General features: G+C 38.5%; 1 protein-coding gene across 1 annotated transcript in view; it reads right to left on the reverse strand.

The window, feature by feature from the left end:
* The window catches only part of ST8SIA4 (ST8 alpha-N-acetyl-neuraminide alpha-2,8-sialyltransferase 4), a 100,808-nt gene extending 87,737 nt beyond the window's left edge, over positions 1-13,071 (reverse strand). Inside the window, exons 1-2 of the mRNA XM_045899237.3 lie at positions 12,644-13,071; positions 6,227-6,358 (exon numbers count right to left, since the gene is read on the reverse strand). Of these exons, the coding sequence (XP_045755193.1) occupies positions 6,227-6,358; positions 12,644-12,756 (245 nt within the window). The 5' untranslated portion in view covers positions 12,757-13,071. The remainder of the gene's footprint in view (positions 1-6,226; positions 6,359-12,643) is intronic.
* Positions 13,072-25,509: the final 12,438 nt, after the last annotated feature.

A 25,509-nucleotide genomic window follows, 5' to 3' on the forward strand; every position in this document is an offset into this window, starting at 1 on the left:
CCTCCCCCCTCTCATGTGCTCTCTCTCAAATAAATAAATAAAATCTTTTTTAAAAAAAGAAAGAGATAGAGAGAGAGCATGCACACAAGTGTGGCGGGTGGGGAGAGAAGAGGGAGAGGGACAAGCAGACGTTTTTCTGAGCACAGAGCCGGACTCGGGCTAGATCCTAGGGACCCTGGGAACATGACCTGAGCCCAAGGCAGACATTTAACCAACTGAGCCACCCAGGCACCACTAGGCATTTTTTAGATTATAGATGTAACGGACTATAAAAAGTTCTGTGGATTTGCTAAGTCTAGTTGTTATTCACACTGTAAATATATGAAAAAAAGAAAACTAGTGCTTAAATATAATTAAATGTCATTGGAAGCATGAAAAGCTCTTACAGTGAACTGAACAATATTTTCAGTATCACCAAGAACATATATGCTTTTACTCAGATAATTGACATAAGTGAAGAGAGCAGATTAAACAAAATTATTTCAGAATGAGAGAGATAGAAAGGAAATTCAGTTTAAATTCTGGGTTCTAAAGAAACATGAATTGGGGAGCCTGGGTAGCTCAGTCATTAAGCGTCTGCCTTCGGCTCAGGTCATGATCACAGGGTCCTGGGATCAAGCCCGCATTGGGCTCCCTGCTCCGCGGGAGGCCTGCTTCTCCCTCTCCCACTCCCCCTGCTTGTGTTCCCTCTCTTGCTGTGTCTCTTTCTGTCAAATAAATAAATAAAATCTTTAAAAAAATAAAAAAAGGAAGAAACATGAATCAACAAAAGCTAAGTTTAATATGCAGGCTGTCTCAATACTAGTTTTCCTGATAGGTGATCAAGTCATTACCAGATATGTAAAGCAGGGGTTGTGTTTTCTGTGTTTGACTGCAAAGAGCAACAACAAAAAAGATCCCTTATAGGTCTTTAACTGTCATTTTGTGGGCATAATTAACATTTGAAACCCTATTAATAAGCAAAAACCTAAATTCAGCAACTGTCTTAATGTTAAAGATAACTGAAAGAATCTAAAATTACGTTTCACTTCCAGTGAGACTAAAAATCTTAGTCATAAAGATTATTTTTTGTTAAGCAATGCTGGTTTAAACTGAAAGGCTGGTTGAGACTGTTCAACTGACACGAATAGATTTTATACAGCAACTTTTCAACTGAATTTTCAACTAGAACGTCCCTTTCAACATCACACATCACTTGAAATAGCAGCTGCAGAGTTCCAGAGAATTAATTTACTAAACATTGTTTTCACTTGTGAAATGTTAAATATAGCTAACCTATCACCAGGTGCCACTCTTTCTTCTCTGTAGGTTTCTTGTCAACAACAAGCATACGTGCTGTGGCAACTAAAATTTAATCTAAATGACACTGTTGACTCCATCAGCGAGTATTGTTAAGACAAATCTTACAGCTGGAATGCATCACAAGTTGAGAAGCAAATTAGGTTATGATACATATATTAGGAATCAGTTTTTGCAAACTTTGGACTTCAGACAAAAATCACCAAATCAATTCAATTGTTACTAACATGGTTTACTAAAAAGAAATTTAAAAAGGTTTAAGAAGTGCCGAGTGTTTCATTATGCCTACAAAAAAGCAGAGAGAACACACAATTTTTTGTCTCAAAGATTATTTTCGCAAAGCAAGATTCTTCAAAGCACTGAAAGAACATAACCTGTAGCTTGTTAGGGCTTCTGAGCTTAGGGTCCCAGCTGTTATAGAAAGATATTCTAGTATCAAAGAAAAATCCTACGCAGCCAAATGAAAAGGCAAAATGGCCTCAAAATGCTTGAAGAAAAGCATTTTTTAGTTTAATTTACACCTCAGATGGCCATTTGATTATTTGACCCAGCATTTAGTAATATTGGATGAATACTATATTTTATTATTTTGGAACAAAAAAAACCTCTCCATTGTGTGAACTGCATAAGGCTGCATTTTTAGTATTAAAATAGAGTCTTCCAAGAAATTTGTTTCATGATAAGAGCTTTGGTTCTAGTTAGATAGGCCTAGCTTTGAAGCTTGACTCTGCCACTAACAAGTTGTATGACCCAAGATGTGCTCCTCTGGCTACTTACTGAACAGAGTAAGTAGAAGAGTTGTATGTGGGCCTTTCTCTAAAGTAAATCAATGCATGCAACAGCAAGTTCTTTTTGGTAGGTAAGCATATATAAATTTGCAGTTAAGTTTAGTTAACCTGCAAGTTTGATCTGTTTAAAAACCTTGACATCTGATGATATTAACTTGAAAATAGTCCTTCTAATTATAATGTGCCTTGATGAGTAGTTGAGCTCATATATCTCTATGCATCCACATCTGGTATTGTAATTCCTTAGGTTTCTATTCAGCATATGCAGAATGAGGGGAAAATAAAGAAAAGAAAGATGGGGAAAAAAGGGTCAAGTCACAAGTGTTGGACATGACCAAATACTCTCTTGGTACAATGTTTATAGATTTACTCACAAACATCTGATACATCTTAAATATGTCATTTCTTTTTTTTTTTAAGATTTTATTTATTTATTTGACAGAGAGAGAGAAAGAGAAAGAGCACAAGCAGGGGGAGCAGGAGAGGGAGAAGCAGGCTCTTTGCGGAGCAGGGAGCCTGATGTGGGGCTCATCAACCCCTGGACCCTGGGATCATGACCTGAACTGAAGACATGACCAGAACTGAACTCAACTGACTGAACCACCCAGGAGCCCCAAATATGTCATTTCCTAGCTTACTAGAACAAAGAACAAACTACTACCAATAAAATCAAGTCCTTAACCAAGGTAATTATTTTAATTGTGAAGTTAGCTGTGGAATGGATAAACTCTTCTAAATCTTGATGAATTTCCAAAGCACCATGAAAATGGAACCATCTCTCTCAAAAAACTCCCCAGAGGTACAGTTGTTTGATGAACATATATGAATTAACTCTTGATGTGTTTATGAAAGTAGCAGAGTATATATAGGGTTGAAAAAATCAGTAATAAGAAAAAAATCAGGGTGCCTGGGTGGCTCAGTTGGTTAAGCGACTGCCTTCGGCTCAGGTCGTGATCCTGGAGTCCTTGGATCGAGTCCCACATCGGGCTCCCTGCTCGGCGGGGGGCCTGCTTCTGCCTCTGGCCCTCCCCCCCTCTCATGTGCTCTCTCTCTCTCATTCTCTCTGTCTCAAATAAATAAAAAATTTTTAAAAAAAAGAAAAAAATCATTTCTACAAATGTAGGGAAAAACAACTTATCATCAGTGACTGCTTCACATGTTAATACAAATAGATAAATAGTTTATTAGGAATGTTACAAGAGCATTATAAGTTTAATGAGATTTTTAAAATGAGAAAGATTTGTAAGCATGGTTTAATCATGTAAGATCAAAAATGATTAGTTGTAATATCTTAATCAAAACTTCAAAGTAGAATTTTAAAAACACTTGTAAAATATGCCTACACCCACTCACAGAAACCAAGTAATGTAGTTCTTCATAAATGTTAAAGATGTGGGGAAGAAATAAAGAAAGATAATAATCCAAATTAGTTTATGGTTAGTTTCCAGTATGAAAAACAAGAGCTAAGCTAACAATAGGACATTTTCATATTCTAAATTTTTTATTACAGGTGTCAAGCTGATTAATACTCACAAATCACTAATGCTATAGGCAATTATAATTTTTATGAACTGTATCATGTTGTACAATAATAGTTTTACAAATTATTGTTTCCTTGTAAGGAAGTGACAACTTTGTATGTATTATTCAATATTTGCTCAATTTTTTATTGTTTACTTCTTTATCTGTTAAGGAGAATCATACGAAAAGAGTACTAACATTTCATACATAATATCATCTGTTATTTTTGAAAATGGATCACCTTCACAGATATGAATGCAATCTTCATTAATTTGTAAAATTGTAATACTGATTTGCTTGGCTCAATTTATATTTAATACCCTTAGCTTGAATATCTTAAAAATAGCAAAATGTACCTCTGTAGCCTCATTTTTGTATAGATACTAGGAAGTATATATTACTTAAACTATTGCTAATTACTTTTTGAATTTACTTATTAGACTTTATCTGATATAATATTTAGACATATTAATTAAACTATTACATTTCTTGTTTTACTTTACTTTCTTCCACTACTTTCTTTTACCTGATCTGCATAGCTTTACCTAATTGCCTCCCTTCTTGCCAAATCTTTCAGTTTGAAAGTTCCTTTTTTAATTTTATTTTTATTTATTTTTTGACAGAGAGAGAGAGACAGCGAGAGAGGGAACACAAGCAGGGGGAGTGGGAGAGGGAGAGGGAGAAGCAGGCTTCCCTGCTGAGCAGGGAACCCGATGTGGGACTCGATCCCAGGACCCTGGGATCATGACCTGAGCCGAAGGCAGACGCTAAATGGCTGAGCCACCCAGGCGCCCGTGAAAGTTCCTTTTGAGACATCCTTATAGATCAAATATTTCCTTTATAAATCACCCATATTTCTCTCCTTCCAATATCTACCTCTAAGAAATATGAATCCTTATTCTGTTCTAAACTAAACTATGCCTGTATTTATGACCAGAGTTGTCAAATTTTTCATTTTCTTAAGAATATATGGAAATCTGTACTTTTAAAGGAATCTCCTAATTTTAATATTGGTTTTAAGGGTTTTTATTTATCCAGTTGAAATAAATCTTGCTTGCTGACCATATTCTACCCAGAAGACACCAATTTATAGACTCTGTCATCAGACCCTACTCATCTCCTCATTCTTGTGCTCTGCCTACAAATACACCAAATTTCCCATAACTAAAAGCAACCAAGTACACACTATTTGATATTGCCATGGTTTCATTTCCCATTCCAGCCACTTCCAAAGCTTCAAAACAAACTATTCCTGCATTTCCCTCGCACCCATCTTTTTAAAAATTTTCCAATCTTTCAAGTGTATTTCAACATGGAGTGAGTGTCTTTGCCACAAAGCATTTTATGAACTGCTATGCATACTCTGAAGATGAGTGTTATTAGACTCTCCCTGAAAGGTGCTCATGATCTACATGACATGTAGGTATGATCCAAGAAGTGAGTAGACAGAAACCCAGACAGACAGATCAATGTCATTGTCAGTTGTCAATGTCAACAGATCATTATCCTCGTAATGACTTACAAAATCTGTGCAGTAATGTCCATTCATTGAATAATTAGAATTTTTCCAATATGAAATTGCAATGATTTTATTATGTAAAGGATAGTTCTCTAAAACTTTCAAAGAGTCTGATTTACTGAAATGCTCTGATTTCAATACACCAACCAATATAGCAACGTAGTTGTAGGAAAACATGATGTGTTTGCTTCCTCCATGCTCAGGAAGGTCTGGCCCTAACCTTCTTATTAGTTGTAGAATTGTACCAGAAGAAAATAAGATATAATAGATATATGCAGGCCTTGAGTTTGATTTTGAGAGCTTGTTTCAGGCAAAATGCCAAAATCTTACAAAGAATAAACCAGTACTCTAGAAAATTCATTTTCTGACTTTTGCCAATTTAGGATATAATTACTGAGACTTTTATTACAGAAACTCACATAGAAATATCCATCTATAGAGTAAATAAAATTTATTTAGAATAGTCAGCAAAATAGGAGTTGGATAGGCTCTACTTTCATCCAGTGTGAAAAGATAGAAGAAATGTATGAAGACTTAATAAAGAAGTTAAAGATAATTCTCAAAATATATGTCCATCCTGAGTAATAGAATAAAAAAAAGTCTATTAAATGTTAGTATTCCGTTGAATATTTTATTCCATTAGAATAAAGACAGTATATTCAAAACTCACATATTCATCCTTAAATTTCTGACTGCATAATGATTTCAGTTTTATGGTTTCATATCCTTCATTGATCAACATTAAGTAGAGCTGGTTCACTCTTTTTTTTTTTTTTTTTTTTAAGATTTTATTTATTTATTTGACAGAGAAAGACATAGCGAGAGAGGGAACACAAACGGGGAGTGGGAGAGGGAGAAGCAGGCTGGCTCCCTGCCGAGCAGGGAGCCCGATGCGGGACTCGATCCAGGGACTCCAGGATCATGACCTGAGCCGAAGACAGTCGCTTAACCAACTGAGCCACCCAGGTGCCCCTGATTCACTCTTTTATTAAAGTATTCATACTTAAACTATAAATCAAGCATTCAATACAAGTTTGCCAAGCCCAATGTATTCGAGAACATGATGTGAAATTTATTATGGCTTATTAAAGAAACTCACCTTATTTCCAGGACCAAAGAGGAATTGATTTTCCAACCTTCTACAGAGTGCTGGAAGATTGAAGAGCCAGCCTTTCGAATGATTTTATCAGAACTATTGACAAGGGATCGACTCAAACACAGTTCACCATCTCTGAAACAAAACAAAAATGCCAGCTCTGTGAAAGTAAGAAGGATTTTATCTAAGTAGCATAATACATAATTTGATTTGGATTACTGATTACAAATTGTCGATACAAATTTTTCTACATGGTAGAAGAGGTATGAGATTGATGAAAGGTATTATAAGAAATAAGAGAATATGACTTTATCAGGACAATCTTTACACTTATTCTCTTGAAATAAAAACATTTTTCATATAAAGAAAAGGTCTTTGTGGTGTTTAAAGAAAAAAGAAACTTGTCTTCAAACTGGATCCTCCCTCCCTGTTGTGTTTAACAATAGAGACAGGAAGTTTGGCCACTTCTCCGGCATCTGTATGATTGTGACTCTCAAGATTGTAATTTTATTTTTAAAATGGAAAGAGATTTTGTTTTGGAGTAAGAAGACTTTGGAATATCAGGTGATCTGGGCTTCCTGGTGATTCTTTTACTTGCTAACCTATATGTCCTTGGATAATAGTCTCTTTCTAGGCCACAGTGGCCTTGCCTTATCTTGAAAATTGCAATAACATTATCTACCATGCAATGACTTTGTGAGAATTCAGTGGGAGTCTGTATGTGAAAGTAATTTATAAAGCACTATTGAAGTGCTAATTTCTAAAATTACTTGGAGTCCCAAATCATTGCAACAATGAGACACTTTCCTGATAGTTGTTGTTGGTGGGGAGACAGATTGTAATGAGGAGAAAGAAAACTCATTCAGTAGCCATTTTTAATGGTATTTTCCATTACATCACACACACACAATCAACTGTGCTATCCCTTTCAATCAATATTGTCAGGCAAGTATATAGGTGGCATGGTGGTGCTGGTCATAGTGCTGACAAGGACAGATACCTATGATAGCATTTGTATCATTAGGACAGTTATGCTAGAACCAGTTTATTGTTCAATAGACTATTTTCTTAGTACTTTATAGCCTTAAACCCATACTCAGAGAAACAAAATGTTACCTGTTTATGGTATAGCCCTTTCAGTATCTGCATTTATTTCTTTACATGTTAACTCTTACTTTTTTAAAATCTCAAAAATAGAGTTAAAAAGTAATATGACTATTTGCTCAGTCACAAAGTCTAAAACTGTGTTCATTATGTAGGCAATCCTCTCCTACTATCAATGGAAACATTGCCTGTGTAACAGCTGTTAGATGAATTCTGTAATTAGAGGCTTATAGTTTGGTATTTTGGTTTGCATTCTTTTTTAAACATGTAGTTCCAATTTGAAGCAACTCAAAGCATCATATGCAACTACTCCCTGTGAAACTTAGAACTCATAAAAATCAATATTTTAAACTATCCTACTGATGAAAATGATACATTTGCATGCCTATGCATGGCCAATAATAATCATTTTATAGAGGTCACTTAAGATGCTAGGAAACATAGGGTGCCATTTACTACTCAGTGGCACAGAAGTCAATTTTTATATTACATGTTTAATGATAATAACTACATATGAATGAGAACACGGAATATATACAGAACCTAACCTTCACACTTTTGGAGATATGCCTTCAAGAATATGGGTACAAACTGTCACCATTTCTAAGGGTAGGGATTTTTCTCCTAACTTCATCTTGTTAACTGGATTGTTAATATCATCTTTTTCTAACCACAGATTGCCATAATTATAAGAATTATTTTACCACCAATTAACTTTCATAGGAGAAGTAAAAATATACATGGGCTGCCATTCTTAAATACCTGTGGAAGACTGTTTCGCTGACATGTAGCTAAAGGTACATTTTGCATTGCAAAATAATTGCTTTGATGTATTTAGTTATATGGAGGCTTTTCAGAACCTCCAAGACTTAAAAAAAAAAAAAAGCTTTAAAAGTTTAAATCAGTTTTATATTAATGAAATACTACCATATAACTCTGCCCTTTGAACTGTTTTCACTGAACTGATGATAAACCAAAATTCAGTTTCATTCCTGGAAAGAACTTTGAATGAAAATAGCTACAACTAGTCCCACTTCTTGAAGTAGATGGAATTCCTATGTAAGGAGGCTAGACTTAGTGCAATCTGAGTCTCTGGAGCAAATTTCTTTGTATAAAGTTAAATGAGTCCCAAGGGATGTTTCCATTTGTGACCTTGGTAGTATTCTGTCTTAGAAAGGCTTTTCCTTTAATGCAAGGAATGAAGGATGTTGCCACCCCCTACTAGTTTTTCATTCCAGATCAAACCCAATTACTATACAGCTGCACTGAAAACATTTCTTGCATAGGGCTATATACAGGAATATCCAACATATACTTCTAAAGAGAAAATCACAAAACACATCAGGGAAATAATGCAGCATAAAGCAATATATTTTATAAAGTAATCCTGCTTATGTTGAGCTAAGAAAACCTTACAATGATGGTAGTGACAGAATTTAATCATCAGTTATGTTACTAGTTTTTACAAATATTTTTCTCTTTGAAATATGGGTTGCCAGGCATCACTACAACTTATTCTATTAATTCTGCAGTACATAACAAATATAATTTTGTTTCTTGAGATTAGGTCCCAAAAGCCCCGCATTCAACCCCACTGAAAACTCTTCATAACTTGGCTTTGGAATGAATGTGTTTCCCATGAACTAGGTTAAATTTCCTCCTTAATATAAAATTATAAAAGTCATACAAAAGAAAACAACTTGCATCAAACTAAGCCTGAATAGCAACAGCAGGCAATTTGCTGTCTTCATTCCCTAAGTGTCAAACAACTAAAAATAAAGATGAGATGTACTACCTTAACCTACTGCTTATGGTTTTTAGTAGAATTTCAAATGAAACAGATCCTGGGTTCCCTGATTGATAAGTGGGTTCTACGCTAGAACCTACTGGAACTAACTTTGCTGACAATGGCAGTATTCTAACTATGAATGCTTATCTCCACTGTCAATATTATCATAAGTTTCAGAATATGGACAATTATTTAGTGAGACAAAGTACACAGTCAAATTAAAAAGGAAATCTCTAGATGATAAGAAAATTAGTTTCATTTGTGGTCAACTAGGAGCACAGTATGTGGCAAGTTTTAAGGAGTCGCAATCAAAACAAATACTTGTGTGATAAATATTTAAGTTTATGCCACACTTTCAAATACATTATCTTATTAAACAAGCACACCCACATATTTTTATCTGTAAGACCCTTAAGTTAACACAATTATACCCAAAGAGCACACAAAGTCAGTGAAATCATGGGTCAATTGTGAGGCAAGTGCCATTCTTCCAGTTATGAAAAAACACATACATACACACACACACACATATATATGTCAAGGATAAACCACTTTATAGCCTCATGCCTTTTGAGTTAAACTTTATTAACTAGTAATCATACCAGGCAATTAATAGGTTTGCATGAAAGGTTAAATTTCCAATAATTACTTGACCTATTCTCAAATAATTCCTTAGAAAAACCATGCTTTTAGTAATCCTCTGGAGATACGAGAACGTGGATGGTAGGCAGGAAAGTTGTGCTGGTCTCTTCTGCGTGGAATGACTGCTCAATATTGTATATAAGAACAACGCTGCACTCACTCTAGATGGGACCTCCAGTTAAGAGGGGGAGGTGGAATAAAGAAACAGCCTGCATACTGCAAATGGTAGCAGGAAAACGAAATATGAGGGGGGATCTTGGCGGGGGGGGGGTTCTAAGGTACAGCATTGTGGAAGGTCCTTAACTGAACCTACTGCCCACTCTCAGGTCATGCAGTACCTCCCAAAGGTCTGAGATTGCCTGTCACCTCACTTTTCAATGCTCTGGGCCAAATCTCCACTCTACTCATCTCAAAACTAGCCCCTCTAAATGGCTTGGGGGTAGAAATAGAGTCAAAGAGTTCATTAGGTCGTTGGATGAGTCAACTCCTCCCCTAGAAGCACTATTTGGAAGTTGAAACGAAATCACGAACTAGTATCACAAGCTTTTCCACCGAACGTTCTACCTTGCGGGAAAACGGAAAGAGCGCTCAGGAGGACGCGCTGCGGCCGCATTTTCCGGGCAGCGCCAAGTGCGCCGAGACGGGGCAGAGCGGGCGCCGGCCGAGGAGCCCGGGGAGCTACAGGGCGCGAGAAGCGCGGCGCCCGCAGGCGGCTCTCAGCCCCTCCCCCGCACCACCGTAATTGCGGGTTTTAATTGAGGAGGAGGAGCCTAGTTGCCCCCAGAGCCGTAGAAGTGCTTTTTTTTTTTTTTAAGAGGGGACCTGGTTCCCGAAGTAAAGGCTCTAACCTGTCTCCTCACTCATTCCTCCACCCTCGCCGCCGACTCTCGCGGAGGAGGGGAGGTAGCCGGTGCGTGCGTGCCTCGCTTCCTGTTTGATTAACTCACGCGCCCGCCTCATGCTTTCTCAGAGGAGCAGGCGAGCAACCGCAGCTCAGCCCCAAGAGGGGGCGAGCGAACCCCAGCGGAGCTAGCCTAGCCGCGGCGCCGGTGCCTGCGCCCGCCTGCTCCTCGTCGGTGCCCACCGGCCCGCGGCGTCCAGGGAAGGGCCACAGGAGGAATGTGGCCCGGGAAATGTGGAGCGTCCCAGGTCGGTCATTTCCCTGCGAGGGACACGGGGTGTGCGCCCCCTTCCTGGCGGCGGTTTAGGGAGGCCGGGAGAGGGCTCCTGGACGGCGTGGGACGCCTCCTGTCCACCTCACTGGTCCGCCCACTCCTGCTCCGCAGCCAGCCGCGGGCCCGGACCCTCAGAGTTGTGGCGAGGCTTGGCGGCTTTGTCTGGGCTCACGCTTGTGTTCCGAGCCCACGAGCCCGCAAGGGAACAAAGAGCCTCGACCCCCACGCCCAGCCTCCGCCTCTCCCCCACGCGCCGCTTTATCACCTTCCCCGAGACCCCTTTGTCTGCCTGGGAAGCACAGGTCTGCCTTGCACGCCCCCGCCCCAGCCCAGAGTCCTGCCTTGCTGACAACTGAGCTAGGCTGCGTTTTCAACCCACCCACTCCCTGTGTAAGCGACCTCATTAGTTAGGATTTTTTTTTCTTTTCCAGAATAGACCATTTGTAGATTTGTCGATGCATAACGACCATCCAGCTCATTCTTTATTTGCTTTTTCATTCCCTTCCAGTCCCTTTCGACTGTACTTCTGCTATCTTAGTTTCCTATAAAACAGCAAATTCTTTGTTAAGTATAAGCCTCCGTCTTGCTCCCTTAAATACTCATTACTTAGGGAGGAGCAGGAATATTAAATCGAGTGCATGAAGTTTGTGTGTGTGTATGTGTGCACGCATGCACGTTTTAGCAGTCTTTACATGCGCACACACGCGCGCGCGCACACACACACACACACACTGGCAAGGGCTCTATCTTCGTTTTAATAAATGCCAGGGAACATGAAAACCACGCTGGCATCTGCCAGTGTGGAGTTTCCGATAGCGGACGCCTCCGGATGAGGGAGGATTTCCGAAACAGGACTTTGAACAGAGTTGACAACCAGGTTCACATCCTCAGAAAACACTTCCAAGCTATGTAAGCAACACAAAGTTGCAGCCACCTCCTGGGTAAACTTCAAAGCAACAGAGGCCAGGGGAAGGGAGGAAGGAAGTGCGATATTTAGAGAACTTACTGGGGTGGGGGAAGCTTCTGAACTCATTTAGACAAACTAAAGAAATAGCAGAAATACAGTCTGTGTGAAGCTCACAGTACCCAGTTTCTAAAACTGTAACCATGACGCCCATGCGTTTTACCCACAGAAGAGCAAATAGGGAAGAATCCTTGGTTGTATTGGCGTTTCTAATTCAAATGGTACACAGATCTATCCAACGCCAAAGAAGAGGAAAGAAACAGGAGACGCATTTCCTGCTTTCTGGGCTTTAACTCCAGCCTTTCAGGAAGCCACCTCTCTCTACTATCTCCTTAGAGTGATAGGGCAGAGAAAGAAGGAAGGACAACCACATGGGGAATGAAGACATCTCTCCTGAGTTCTGCCCAGGGCTTAAAAGGAAGGACAAGGGCACACGTTCTTTGTTGACACTTCTGCAGTGACTTCTCCTTGGGCGTGTGAGCCCCGGCGCCAGCACAACTGTCACTACCATCACACAGGGCAAGTTGAACTCATCCTGGGAACACGCCGTGGAGAAGCACACACACCTCAACAACAGCCTTTGTTATTTAATTCATGAGACTAAACACACAAAAGCTCATCAGAACACACATACTATCCCAACCCTCACTCTACCGTCTATATTCCCATTTCATTTATGGCTTGACTTTTTTTGTTTGTTTGTTTGTTTTGTTTTGTTATATCCTGAAATGAAGCTTTGCATTTACCCGATGAGTTGCGTCTCCTGGTGCTCCTCAGTTCTTGCTATTTCTTTTGTCTTATAAAAGATCAGGAGCAGACTTATCGTGCAGATCGTCCACCTCTTCCTAATGGAGCGCATCTTGGGTGCCCGGGAAAGTCCTGGTTGCCCCAGCTCCCTCACCTTCTCTTGATATAAAGGCTCCGTTTGGGGGAGAGACAGGCGCGGGGGGGAGATCTGTAAAATTCGAGGAGAGCGTGGAGCCGGGATCTCAGGAGCAGGTCGCAAGGGTCCGCTGCGGCCGAGCTCCCGCTGGTCCTTGAGCGCTGCCCAGCGCTCTCCCTCCCGGTTCGCGCCAGCCCTGCTCGGGTCGCTCCGCGCTGTCTCCCTGGGGCTCAGGTTTCTTCTCAGATGAGACACCTTGTGCACTGGAGGTGGCGGCCGCTTCTGCAGCTGGGCTCGGGGGCGTCACTGGCCCTTCCCTTTTCCTCGCAGGGAAATGATGAGCAAAGCCAGCCAATCACCAGACAGAGGGGGCGGAGGCTGCGGCTGCCTCGCGTTGCTGTCGGCTGCTTGGAGAGTAACGTCGCCGGAGCTGCCTGCACAGTGCCGGGAGAGGAAGCTTACAAGCTCACAGTCGTGTACACACACACACACACACACTCGCACGCACGCACGCACCAGCACTCGCACACCCCGGGGTGAACGCAGCTCTCCAGGAGGAAGTCAGGTCGCCCTCCCGGGAAGCCAAAGCATCAGCTCTCTGGATGAGCGCGGAGATAGTCTGTCCTTATCAGCGTGGAGAGGACACTTCAGCTGGGGACAGATTAGAGACGCATCTTGCTCGAGAGATGCTTCGTTTTCGTTTTCGTATAGAGCGGAGGTGGGGGAGGGATGCAGAAGGGGTAGTTTCTTCCTAGCGCCTTTGCTAAACATACACACTCGGACATACACACGCGAGTGCACATACACACGCCCTCCCAAGTAGAGTGAATCGGAGTAGGGAGGGGGAAGTAGGATGAGGACGTTTTGTATTCCGTGCACAGCTCAGTCTGGAAAGTACAAATACACACATGAACCAATTAGCTGATCGCCCACTCAGGGTGGGTGGTGGATGACCACCCCGATTTAGGATCTAGCAGGAAACAAGTGATGACAGAGGTGTCAGGCGCTTTGTGGATATTTATGTGACTCTCTTTCATTGCCATTTGGAAACTCCTCACGCAGGAGTCAAGGAAACTCCAATCCTCCTTAAACTTCACTGCGGAGAAACAATTCTGAGAAAAAGCAGCCCCCAAGGACATCCTTTTTAAATGCAAGTACATCCAGACACAGGAGAAAGAAAGAAAAAAAAAGGTAGGAAGATAAGAAGAAAGGAAAGAAGGAAGGGCAGGTTCTTCCTCAAAAGTCTCAGTGATGTGTATTTAACCTCCGTGTTCATGCTCTTCCTCACCTCCTACTGTTTTTCTAACTCCTGTTGTATTGTGTGGCAGGGGGACTTTCAAGTCCTGGGTAACCCTCAGTCTGAGTACTTCCTTCACTGTTCTTTGGTCTTGCCCTCACCAAGAGAGAAGCTTGCTGCTTCGGTTGGGGTTGTAACCATGCCTTGGTTTGGCTGGTGGGAATGGGTCTGGAGGCACCCCTAGTGTGAGATCCTATCTGGAAGCCAGGAATTTCCCCCATCTATAAGCAAAGTTTCCAAGTTCTCCGCTTTTTCCCCTCTCCACCCCTTTCCCATAGGTCCAGCAGCCTCTCTCAATTGAATTACTTGTTCCTTCAGGTTGTGCAGAGGCTCCAGCTGCCATCCACTCTTGGCCCCTGGGGTTTATACTTCCCCAAGCCCGGAAATGATGAGGCCCCCCACCAATCCTTGGACAGAGCTGAGCAAGAAGGGGAATTCTGAGTTACTAGTCCCCTGACAGCTTAAGATAACAACTATAACAGCCAGCACCTTTGCTTAAAATCCTGAGGTCCCTGCCAATGTTTGCCATTCCTCGCCTAAGGTTTAAGAAGTTAAGAGCCTCTCAGTTCCCAAGCCTCATCTTCGCAGCAGAGTGAACTAGAGGGTTGGGTCTAAAATGCTCAAAGGAGCAAGTAATTATGAGCCTTTATTGACACTACAAGTGGCCCACCGGGAGCCTTTGGAGTTTATTGATGTCTAGGCAAATCCCGCTAGCATCTCTATCACACTGACTTCTCAACTAGCAGAAACTGCAAGAATAAAACAGCTTCTTATTTAAGTTAAAAGGGAATTGGGGCCGGGAGAGGGTGGGCAATGCATGGTTAGGATTTTTTAGGTTAATTAATTAAATTCTTTAGGTTAACATTTGGTTTTTAAACAGTAAACAAAATATTTTGGATTCTAAATAAAACACTTGCTGATGGGGACGGAGTAATATGCATCACTTAATTAAATCCATACAACATATTTTGAGCAACTAATATGGTCCGTGCAATATGTGAGGACAGAGGAACACAGAGATGAATAAAATATAGCATCCAACTAGGGAGGAAGTTCACTCACTGTGGGAAGATGGAGGGTGGGGGAACAGATTGTAAAAGAATTAAGTTGCAATGTGGCGCCATGAACTAACACCAGCATTTTAAGTATGTGTCTCCTATCTGGGTACACTACAGGGTAGAAGCAGATGGAATGTTTAAGTTGTTGGGAGCAAGGAAAGTGATCTTCCTGGGAGAGGGCACACATCAACTGGGGTTTGCAAACCTAAGGGGCAAGCCCGGCAAAGGGAGGGTACAACACTGCAGTCAGAGGAAAGATTATGTGCACTCCAGAGAGGAATAAAATGCTGGTGCTTTGGGAAACTTTGAAGTAGTTCAATACTGTTAGAACACAAAGTGGGAAAAGGGAATAGTAGGACATAAGTTTTTAGTGTGACCATAATATATTATAGTTTTACAATGTCAAACTGTCTTCTCTAATGGGGAAGTTGTAACAAGAAAATCTGCAAGAGGAAAGTGGGTTTAATTCATGTATTACACTTCAAGTAAATTAGGGGGAACTGTTCATCTGGCCCAAACAGACCAAAACAAACCCACCAGCAGCAAAACAAAAACACAGCAAGAACTAGTTGTGGGGGTACATAAGAAATTTAAACATTGTAAGAGAAAAAAAATGAACTCTCCAGCTGTAAAATGCTGCTATTTCTGTATTCATTAAGCATAACATCTTTTATATTGAGGTGAACACTTCTGAATGACTGATAATGGTTCCGTGAGACTCAAGAGATTCCCCTTTCCCATAGTTGAACAATTTTGAGTTTAGAGTGCAATTTAGTGTCACTTGTTTAATATGATTAGATTCATGAAATATGCATCCATAACAATTTGTCAGGTTAAAAAAGTAAAATAAAAAAACATGTAGGCCAGCACTCAGGCCAAACGGAGGATAGTCTGATTCTTCTCAATATGCAACTAGGTACAAGAACCGTAACCTAAATATTGAGTAAGAAATCTTATTGACATAAGAGTCTTTTGGACTCAACTCCTTCCATTAGAATGCCTCTTTTGATGATCCTAAGAAATTAAAGTTGTTTCTAAATTTCCATTCTATCTTTGGACTACAAGTTCTTCAATAAAGAGAACACATTTGTCTTTATTCAGCACAATTCTGCAGTTACACAGAACCCGATGAATAAATAATGCAGGTAATGGCAGCTGGTTTTAAAATGTTACTTTATCCTTTAACTTCATGTAAATCATGCTTTAATTGCTGGATGCTCCCTCTTCTTTAGCTGGAAAGAAATGGGTACACACTTTGAGTATCATAGTATAATGGCCCATAACATTTTTTTAATCAGTTATTTTTTAGAACAGTTTAGGTTTACAACAATATTGAGCAGGAAGTATAAAGACTTCCCTTATACCCTCTCCTCTAAACACGCACAGACTCCCCCACTATCAACATCCCACGCGAGAGCAGTACATTTGTTAAAATCAATGAAACTACATTGACATATCATTATCATCCACAGTTCATAGTTTACATTAGGGTTCATTCTTGGTTTTGTACATTCTATGGGCTTTGACAGATATATAATGACCTATGTCCACCCTTAGAGTATCATAGTTTCCCTGACCTAAAAATCCTCTGTGTCCTGGCTATTCATGCCTGCCCCAGCCCCCAAGCCCCAGGCAATCGCTGATCTTTACTCTCTCCATAGCTTTGCCTTTTCCAGAAGTCATATAGTTGGAAATATACAGAATGTAGCTCTTTTATATTGGCTTGTTTTACTTAGCAATATGCTTTAAAGATTCCTCCATATTTTTTCATGGCTTGAAACCTCTTTTTTTTCTTAACATCAAGTAAAATTCCGTTGTCTGGATATATCATAGTTTATTTGAGTACCTGCTGAAGGACACCTTGGTTGCTTCCAAGTTTGGGCAATTATGAGTAAAGCTGCTATAAACATCCATGTGCAGTTTGGGTAAATACCAAGGAGCACAGTTGCTGGTAAGATAGATGGTAAGACTATTGTTAGCTTTATAAGACCCTTTATAAAGAACTTGTTTTTTCTGCTGAATTGTCTTCCAAGTGGCTGTACTATTTTCCTTCCCACCAGCAATGAATGAGAATTTGTGTTGCTCCACATCTTCATCAGCATTTGGTGTTTTCAGTGTTTTGGATTTGGGGCATTCTAATAGGTGTGTAGTGGTATCTCATTGTTGTTTTAATTTGTATTTTCCTGATGACATATGATGTGGAACATCTTTTCATATGCTTATTTGCCATCTGTATATCTTCTTTGGCGAGATGTCTGTTCAGATCTTTTGTCCTTTTTAAAACTGGGTTGTTGTTCTTACTGCTGAATTTAAGAGTTCTTTGTATATTTTGGATAACTGTCCTTTATCACGTATTTCTTTTTACAAATATTTTCTTCCACTTCATGGCTTGTCTTCTCATTATCTTGACAGTGTCTTTCATAGAGCAGAAATTTTAAATTTTGATTAAGTCCAGTTTATCAATTATTTCCTACATTGATCATGCTTTTAATGTTGTATCTATAAAGTCATTGTCTAACTCAAGTTCATCTGAATTTTTTTCATATGTTATCTTCTGGGAGTTTTATAGTTTCCCATTTTGTAGTTAGGTCTATTATCTTTTGAGTTAATTTTTGTGAAGAGTGTAGGGTATAGGTCTATTTTTTTTTTTTTTGCATGTAAATGTCTAGTTGTTTCAGCACCGTTTGCTAAAAGACTATCTTTTCTGCATTTGTGTTTTCTTTGCTCCTTTGTCAAAGAGCAGTTGAATATACTTGTGCCTGTTTCTGAGCACTGTATCTGTTTCATTGATCTATTTGTCTGTTCTTTCACCAGTATCACATTTTCTTAATTATTGTAGCTTTATAGTAAGTCTTGAAGTCTCATAATGTCAATCCTCTGTTTTGTTGTCCTGCAATTGTGTTGGCTATTATGAGTCTTTTGTTTCCCAATATAAACTTTAGAATCACTTTGTCAATATCCTCAAAATAACTTGCTGGGATTTTGATTGGAATTGCATTAAATCTGGAGAGCAAGTTGGGAAGAACTGACATCTTGACAGTATTGAGTCTTCCTATGCATGAACATGGATTATCTCTTCATTTATTTAATTCTTCCTTGGTTCATTTCTTTTTTCATTCTTTGATTCAGAATTTGGCATATTTCTGCACATATCTAGTTAGATTTATACCTATTTCATTTTTTTGAAATTTTTTTATTATGTTATGCTAATCACCATACATTACATCATTAGTTTTTGATGTAGTGTTCCATGATTCATTGTTTGCATATAACACCCAGTGCTCCATTCAATACGTGCCCTCTTTAATACCCATCACCGGGCTAACCCATCCCCCCACCCCCTCCCCTCTAGAACCCTCAGTTTGTTTCTCAGAGTCCATAGACTCTTATGGTTTGTCTCCCCCTCCGACTCCCCCCCCTTCATTTTTCCCTTCCTGCTATCTTCTTCTTTTTTCTAACATATAATGTGTTATTTGTTTCAGAGGTACAGGTCTGTGATTCAACAGTCTTACACAATTCACAGAGCTCACCATAGCACATACCCTCCCCAGTGTCTATCACCCAGCCACCCCATTCCTCCCACCCCCCACCACTCCGGCAACCCTCAGTTTGTTTCCTGATATTAAGAATTCCTCATATCAGTGAGGTCATATGATACATGTCTTTCTCTGATTGACTTATTTCGCTCAGCATAATACCCTCCAGTTCTATCCACATTGTTGCAAATGGAAAGATTTCATTCCTTTTGATAGCTGCATAATATTCCATTGTGTATATATACCACATCTTCTTTATCCATTCATCTGTCAGTGGACATCTTGGCCCTTTCCACAGTTTGGCTATTGTGGATATTGCTGCTATAAACATCGGGGTGCACGTACCCCTTCGGATCCCTACATTTGTATCTTTGGGGTAAATACCCAGTAGTGCAATAGCTGGGTCGTAGGGTAGCTCTATTTTCAACTTTTTGAGGAACCTCCATACTGTTTTCCAGAGTTTCTGCACCAGCTTGCATTCCCACCAACAGTGTAGTAACATAATTTGTTTTTTTTCATTTCAAATTCCAATTGTTCCTTGCTAGTAGTGCCTATGACATTTTAATAATGAGAATGTTGGCTCATTAGTCAATAATCTCCAGAGAAACAGAACCAATAACATGTGTGTCTAAACAGAAAGAAAGAGATTATTTTAAGGAATTGATCATGTGATTGTAGAGACTGACAATTCCCCAAACCATAGAGTAGGCTGAGGCTTAAGACCTGAGAAGAGGGAAGAATTGATGTCATAGCTTAAGTCTGAGGACATCTGGAGGCAGACATCTCTCCTGCTTGGGGAAACTCAATCTGTTTTTTCTTAAGGTCTTCAGTTTATTGAATGGGGACCACGCATACTATGGAGGATAATCTGCTTTACTCATACTGATTTAAATGTTGCTAAAATAACAGCAGCAACAACAAAATACCTCCATGGTAATATCAAGATCTTTGACCAAATATCTGGGTACCATGGCCTAATAAAGTTGATGTATAAAATCATCACAGATGGGCTAGTTGAAGTTCTTGTTAATGACCTTAAAATATAGTGAGAATCATCCATGCAAAGTCCTTTACCTATGAATCAATGATCAAGAAATGCAAGAAGCATGCTAATGAGAAAATTAGGCTTTTCAGCACTAGACAGCTCGATCTCTTATTTTTTTCTGGACAAAATACCTAGTTTAAAAAATTATTCTAAATTAATTTATTTTACCTATGTCAATATCCATAAAAACTTCACAGATGTTTTTCTGTATATATATTCATTGTCCTTTTGTTACTTATGTTTTGTTTTCATCCTTAATAACCAAATATAATAAGCTTACAACAGAAGGATGACCTTGACTTTAAATGCAAGATAAAATCATGAATCTAGTATAATTTCTGGAACAAGATAAATCCCATCATTACCATTCTCAGTTCTTCCCCTTTGTGTAACCCATGGTACTTATATTATCCTTTGCATTTTGTACTTGATCTCTATTTAAACATGAATGTCCATAGAAGACACAATTCGTAAGTACTGTTATTCAAATATTCTTTAATTTGTAATAGTCATTTGCAATGTTCTGTGAGACATCTTTTAACTACTGCTAGTCAAATATACCCCAATTTGGAATGGGCACTTCATGTGCTCACAGTCTATACTTTTTTTTTTTTTTAAGATTTTATTTATTTATTTGACAGAGAGAGATACAGCAAGAGAGGTAACACAGGCAGGAGGAGTAGGAGAGGGAGAAGCAGGCTTCCCACCAAGCAGGGAGCCCAATGTGGGGCTCCATCCCAGGACCCTGGGATCATGACCTGAGCCAAGGCAGATGCTTAACTGACTGAGCCACCCAGGCACCCCTTCACATTTTAATTGTTTATAGACTCTTAACTCCTTTAGTTCTGTAATCCTAGCTCTTGCTATTTTATTTTGTATTGCACAGACCCCTGAAGTGTTAAAATAAACAGATACACTATCATATACATGTTTTGGAAAATCTTCGTTGATCTACATTATTACCTAGAAATATTTTTTCTGTGTACTCCTTTTGCTGTGTTTCTGTGCTCATTGGTGATGGGAGGAACAGAATGGTAGGAAGAGATTAACTTTGGGCTAAATACTATACAAACAGCTTTCCTATTGAATAGTGATCACTTGATAATTTTCTTTGTTGCTACCTAGAGAGTTTGTTATTTAGGCTTGTAATTTCTTTAATCTTTGTGAACTTTCTAAATGTCTCTTTTGTATCTGAATTAGATACAATTTCTTCCTCATCTCTTACTATCTCTTTTTTCTTCTGCCCAGTGCAATCACCCACTTAATTTCCTCTTTAATGTAACCCACCTTCCTTTTATATTACTTTCAATTCATCATAATAAAAGCAAAAGAGAAAGAGTAGTATAAATTGTTCAAGGTTACAAAATTATTTTTATAGGTCTATCTTTTTCTAGATATATAGATGTATGTGTATATAGATGTATATCTCCATAATTGCTTTTATAGTTATAATAGTATACAGTGAGTATCTCTGGAAAATATTGTTTAAATGTACATGATTATAACACGAAACAGTCCTAGGTAAATCAAATTTTGTGATGCAGACATTGTAAATGATTCAATAGTGTTTATTATTTTAAGATTCTAAAGAAAAATACTATTGAACTCATTATTAACTGGTAAACTGGTAAACATTATTAACTGGTAAAGCCCATAGAAGACTTTTGTTTTCTTGCAAAATGAATTAAAATTAAATACACATAAACACATACACACACAATGAATTGCTAATATTTTAAATGTATTTTCAAAAATATCATAAGACTTGTTAATACCAGACTCACCTACTCTAGTGGTAACAATTCAGTGGGATTAAATAGGAGCTGTTTTTGTTTATTCCAGAACTTTTTATTAACTTATTTTATCTACTTGGTCTCTACATGTATTTGAGCTTGTAATACTTCAAGTAAATAATTCTATTAAAGGATATACATTTCATGATTTACCTGTTTAATGGATTGAAATTTTGATAGTGTTGGCTTATATAAAGTAAATAGTTGAGCAGATAACTAAATAAAGCCCTTGTGAACTAAAGTTTTGATTGCTGAGCCTAGCAATACCTGCCTATTCTGTCAGCAGGAGGAAGTTGCTCTGGGAGAATGAATCAATAGATACTTATTGGAGGGAGCCTGTGGGAATAAAGGAATAATAATGAGTCTAGTTCACATCTGACCTGTACTTCATAATATAAATAATTAATCTGTCTTCTGCATTGCCATAATCCTATTTCCAGCATTCCACCAGAAAACTTTATGTAAATACCTATGGATAACGTAGGTATTGTAGCTAAACACATGTCCAGAAATACATAGCTTATGCAAATTGTGATAGCTTATATTGGTTATTATTGTGTTCCTAACATTAGAAAAACAAAGAACTACATTTTAAAATTCTACTGGGAAAATCCAAAATGTCTGGGAAATTTTCATCTCTTCTAGGACCTGAATGTAAAACTATTTACCTTTGACCACATATGTTAGATGGAGATATGAAGAAGAAAGTAGATTGGATTTATTCACCTATAACTTTTTTGACAGAGAAGTGAACTCTCAGGGGTGACTGGATTATTATAACATTTCTTTTTTTTTTTAAATAACATTTCTGATGTGTAGAATTCCTCTGGAGACTAAGCTGCATGAATATTTTGAGTGTGTGTCCTTGGTATTATAGACACCTGTCATATGTCTGTTGAGGTGAGCAGAGGTGTTTGGGCAGTTGATGATTCTTATCCATGGATGTCGAGATCCCTCTGAAGATGCAGTTACCCACAGGAAGCATCAAAATTAGCCTTATATCATTGGTTCTCTGTTGACAAATGATAGAACAAATGTGAAAACATACTTCAAACAATGAGTTGATTCAACTACCCACTTAATATCATGGTACAGCTATTCGCAACCTATAGTCAAGGGGTTAAAGAGGGAGACTTTGGGAACCATGTATTACTATTATCTTCTTACTTTATAGATTAAAAAAAATGAGTTAACATGTTTTCAAGTCATTTGCGTATAGTATTGATTTGTAGAGGAGGAACATTTTTCTCTTCTTCCCTTCTAGATTCTTTGCTTGGTCTAATAATTAAAGACATAAGATAGATTAACAGGAGAAAAACAAATTTAATTTTATACATACAGAAGCTCATAAAAATATTAGACTCAAAGAAATGACCAAAGCAAGTAGCTTTTATACATTTTAGATAAAGAAAATTTATGATGAATTGACAAGACAAAGAATTTTGAGCTTAGGATAGTAAATTAGTGAGGAAATAAGATTTGTCTATGCAGACTGCTAAGCCTTGATGTCACTAACTCTGATGATAAGATTGCCTTCTAACTCCTGACACAGACGGGGTACATTTCACATGGGAGATTTACTTCTTGCTTTCAGGGCAACAAAGGAGATTAGAGTATCCTTCTTGTACCTGCTATTTCTTAAGCAACTTTAATTTAAATTAATCAATATGCCAAAGTAGTATATTTTGGGGTGGTGTATTTTGCTCCCTTTCATATTCATTTACTGATTAGTTAAAAAACATTCCTTGAGTACTTACTGTTTGCCAGATATTATACTTGGCACTGAAGATACAGCAGAGTACAGAACAGACAAATGTCTTCTTAAGCAGTTTAATTTCTACAAGTAGAAAGATACGATAAAAGGTAAGAAAGGGAAAAAATGGGGGTAATTACATATTGTGATTAGTGCTGTGAAGGAGTAACAAGGCAATGTAACGGGCTAATAAAGGATCTGTTTTTTGAATAAGATGGTCTGGGAAGGGCTCTCTGAGGAAGTGACATTTGAAATGAGATTTGCAGAATAAGAGGGAGCTATGAACTGGGTAAGAGCATTATAGGCTGAGAGAATAGCAAGTACAAAGGCCAAGAAGTAGAGAATGGCTAGGCAGAAATGTCAGAAAATAAAGAATACAATGGAAGCCATTATATCGTGCATAATAAATTAAGCAAAATAGAAGATACTGTATAAGAAGATATTTGCTGAAAGCAAATTTCTGAATTATTTATACCAAAGCCTGGTAAAGCAAAATTATTTAGGACATGTAGCATTACTTTTAGGTAATGCTCCTTGTCCATTTAAGGCTTGAGCTCATGAATTTAAACAGAGACTTGTCAGTGTGGTTATATGACTATTTCCAGCTGAGTTGAGTTATCCAGGCTTTAGACAACATAATCTATATATATATTTGAGTTCAATGAAGGTTGAAGTTTTGCCAGACGAGTGTGGCAGAGGGAGAGAAAATAAGAGTTGCAAGTACTTAAAAATAAATGAAAATAGTGATGAACTAAGATGATACTCCAAGATGGAAGAAAGGAAAGTGAAAACATAAGGGGCAGATGCATTAAGATAAAGTCTACAACCCAATGGGATGAAATTTCAATGCAATGAAGTAGATTTAAGAGGCCACCAGAGAAAGTAAGCTGAAGAGGTGATAGATGGTACTCAGAGAGAGATAATTACAAACTGGATTTCAGGGGAAAATAAGTTAAGGGTGGTGCAAGATACAAAATTTTTATGGGAATGGGAGACTAATGGGAGACAGAATTGAGGTGAAACCATATTTTACTAGAGATGAGAAAAACAAGAAAAGGAGAAAAACTAGGGTGTTGGATGAATCGTCTATATGATTATTTGAAGTCACTAAAATTCATGGGAGTTAAATGTGGATTATATGAGTTGAGGGGGCCTTTAGTTATTGGGAGTGAATAGGTGGTCTGTAGATGACAGGAGGAGGCAGATGAAGGTAACATTGATGACATACATGGAGAGGTTGTTTATATATGTAATGGGGAACCAAAAGGGACATCTTTCCTTTACTGGCAATGACCTACCGGACATATCAAAGAAAAATAGCTTTCACTTGTGAGTGCTTGCTAGAGAAGGAGTGATCTCGTCTCAAAAACTCAGAAGTGATCATTAGGTGATGAAAAGATTAAGTAGGTACTTTGTCTTAAATTGTTATAACCAAAAGGCAAAGAAATCATTTTTTAGTAACTCTAGATTGCAGATGCCTTCTTATTTAAGATTTTTTTTCTAACTTTATATTAATGTGAATTTCAAATAACTTTAATCTTATTTTTATTTTTGTTTAAACAGTGTATTTTTCACTCTTACTTGACACATCTAAAATGGATTCAAATTAGAAATTCAAGTTTGCTGTTGAAGTATTTCATTTTGATTATTTCCTAATGCAGTATATGAATTTTATTAGTTAGCTTTATTAATAACAAATGACCATCCCCAAATCACAGTGATTTACAATAACACACATTTATTTCTTTTTCATGATAGATGTCAGTGGCTATGAGTCAACTTCTGTGGCTCTGCCACAGGCCTTCTCATTCCAGATTCCAGCCTCAAAAAGTGGGTCTTATTTGGGACATCCAAAAAAGAGGAACTCTTGATGCCTTCCTAAGGTTTCTGTATGTTATGTTCCCTTACATGCCTTTGGCTAAAGCTTGTACTACAGGCAAGCCCCATCAATGACGCAGTACTGTAGCATGTCCTTCAGAAGGTCTCTGCGTGCTGCATGTCCATAAATTAGGCAGGGTAAAGCCCTTACTAGGAAGAAAAGAGCAAAAATTTAGCAGCAAAAATAAGATCTACCAGTGGAAGGTAACACTGATACCTTACACAAGATAAAAAGTTATAATAGATACATAGCTCATTAGGAGACTAATCCTCAGGAGATAAATCCACATTGGGCAGGTAGACATGTATCTGCCAAGGGTGGAAATCCAAATGCTGACAGTCTGCAGGGTCCAAAGGGATAGGAGATTT

The sequence above is a fragment of the Mirounga angustirostris genome, unplaced genomic scaffold, assembly GCF_029215605.1.
Source record: "Mirounga angustirostris isolate CCGP_5_RB_7025 unplaced genomic scaffold, mMirAng1.0.hap1 SCAF_7, whole genome shotgun sequence".
In the NCBI taxonomy this organism is placed as follows: Eukaryota; Metazoa; Chordata; class Mammalia; order Carnivora; family Phocidae; genus Mirounga; species Mirounga angustirostris.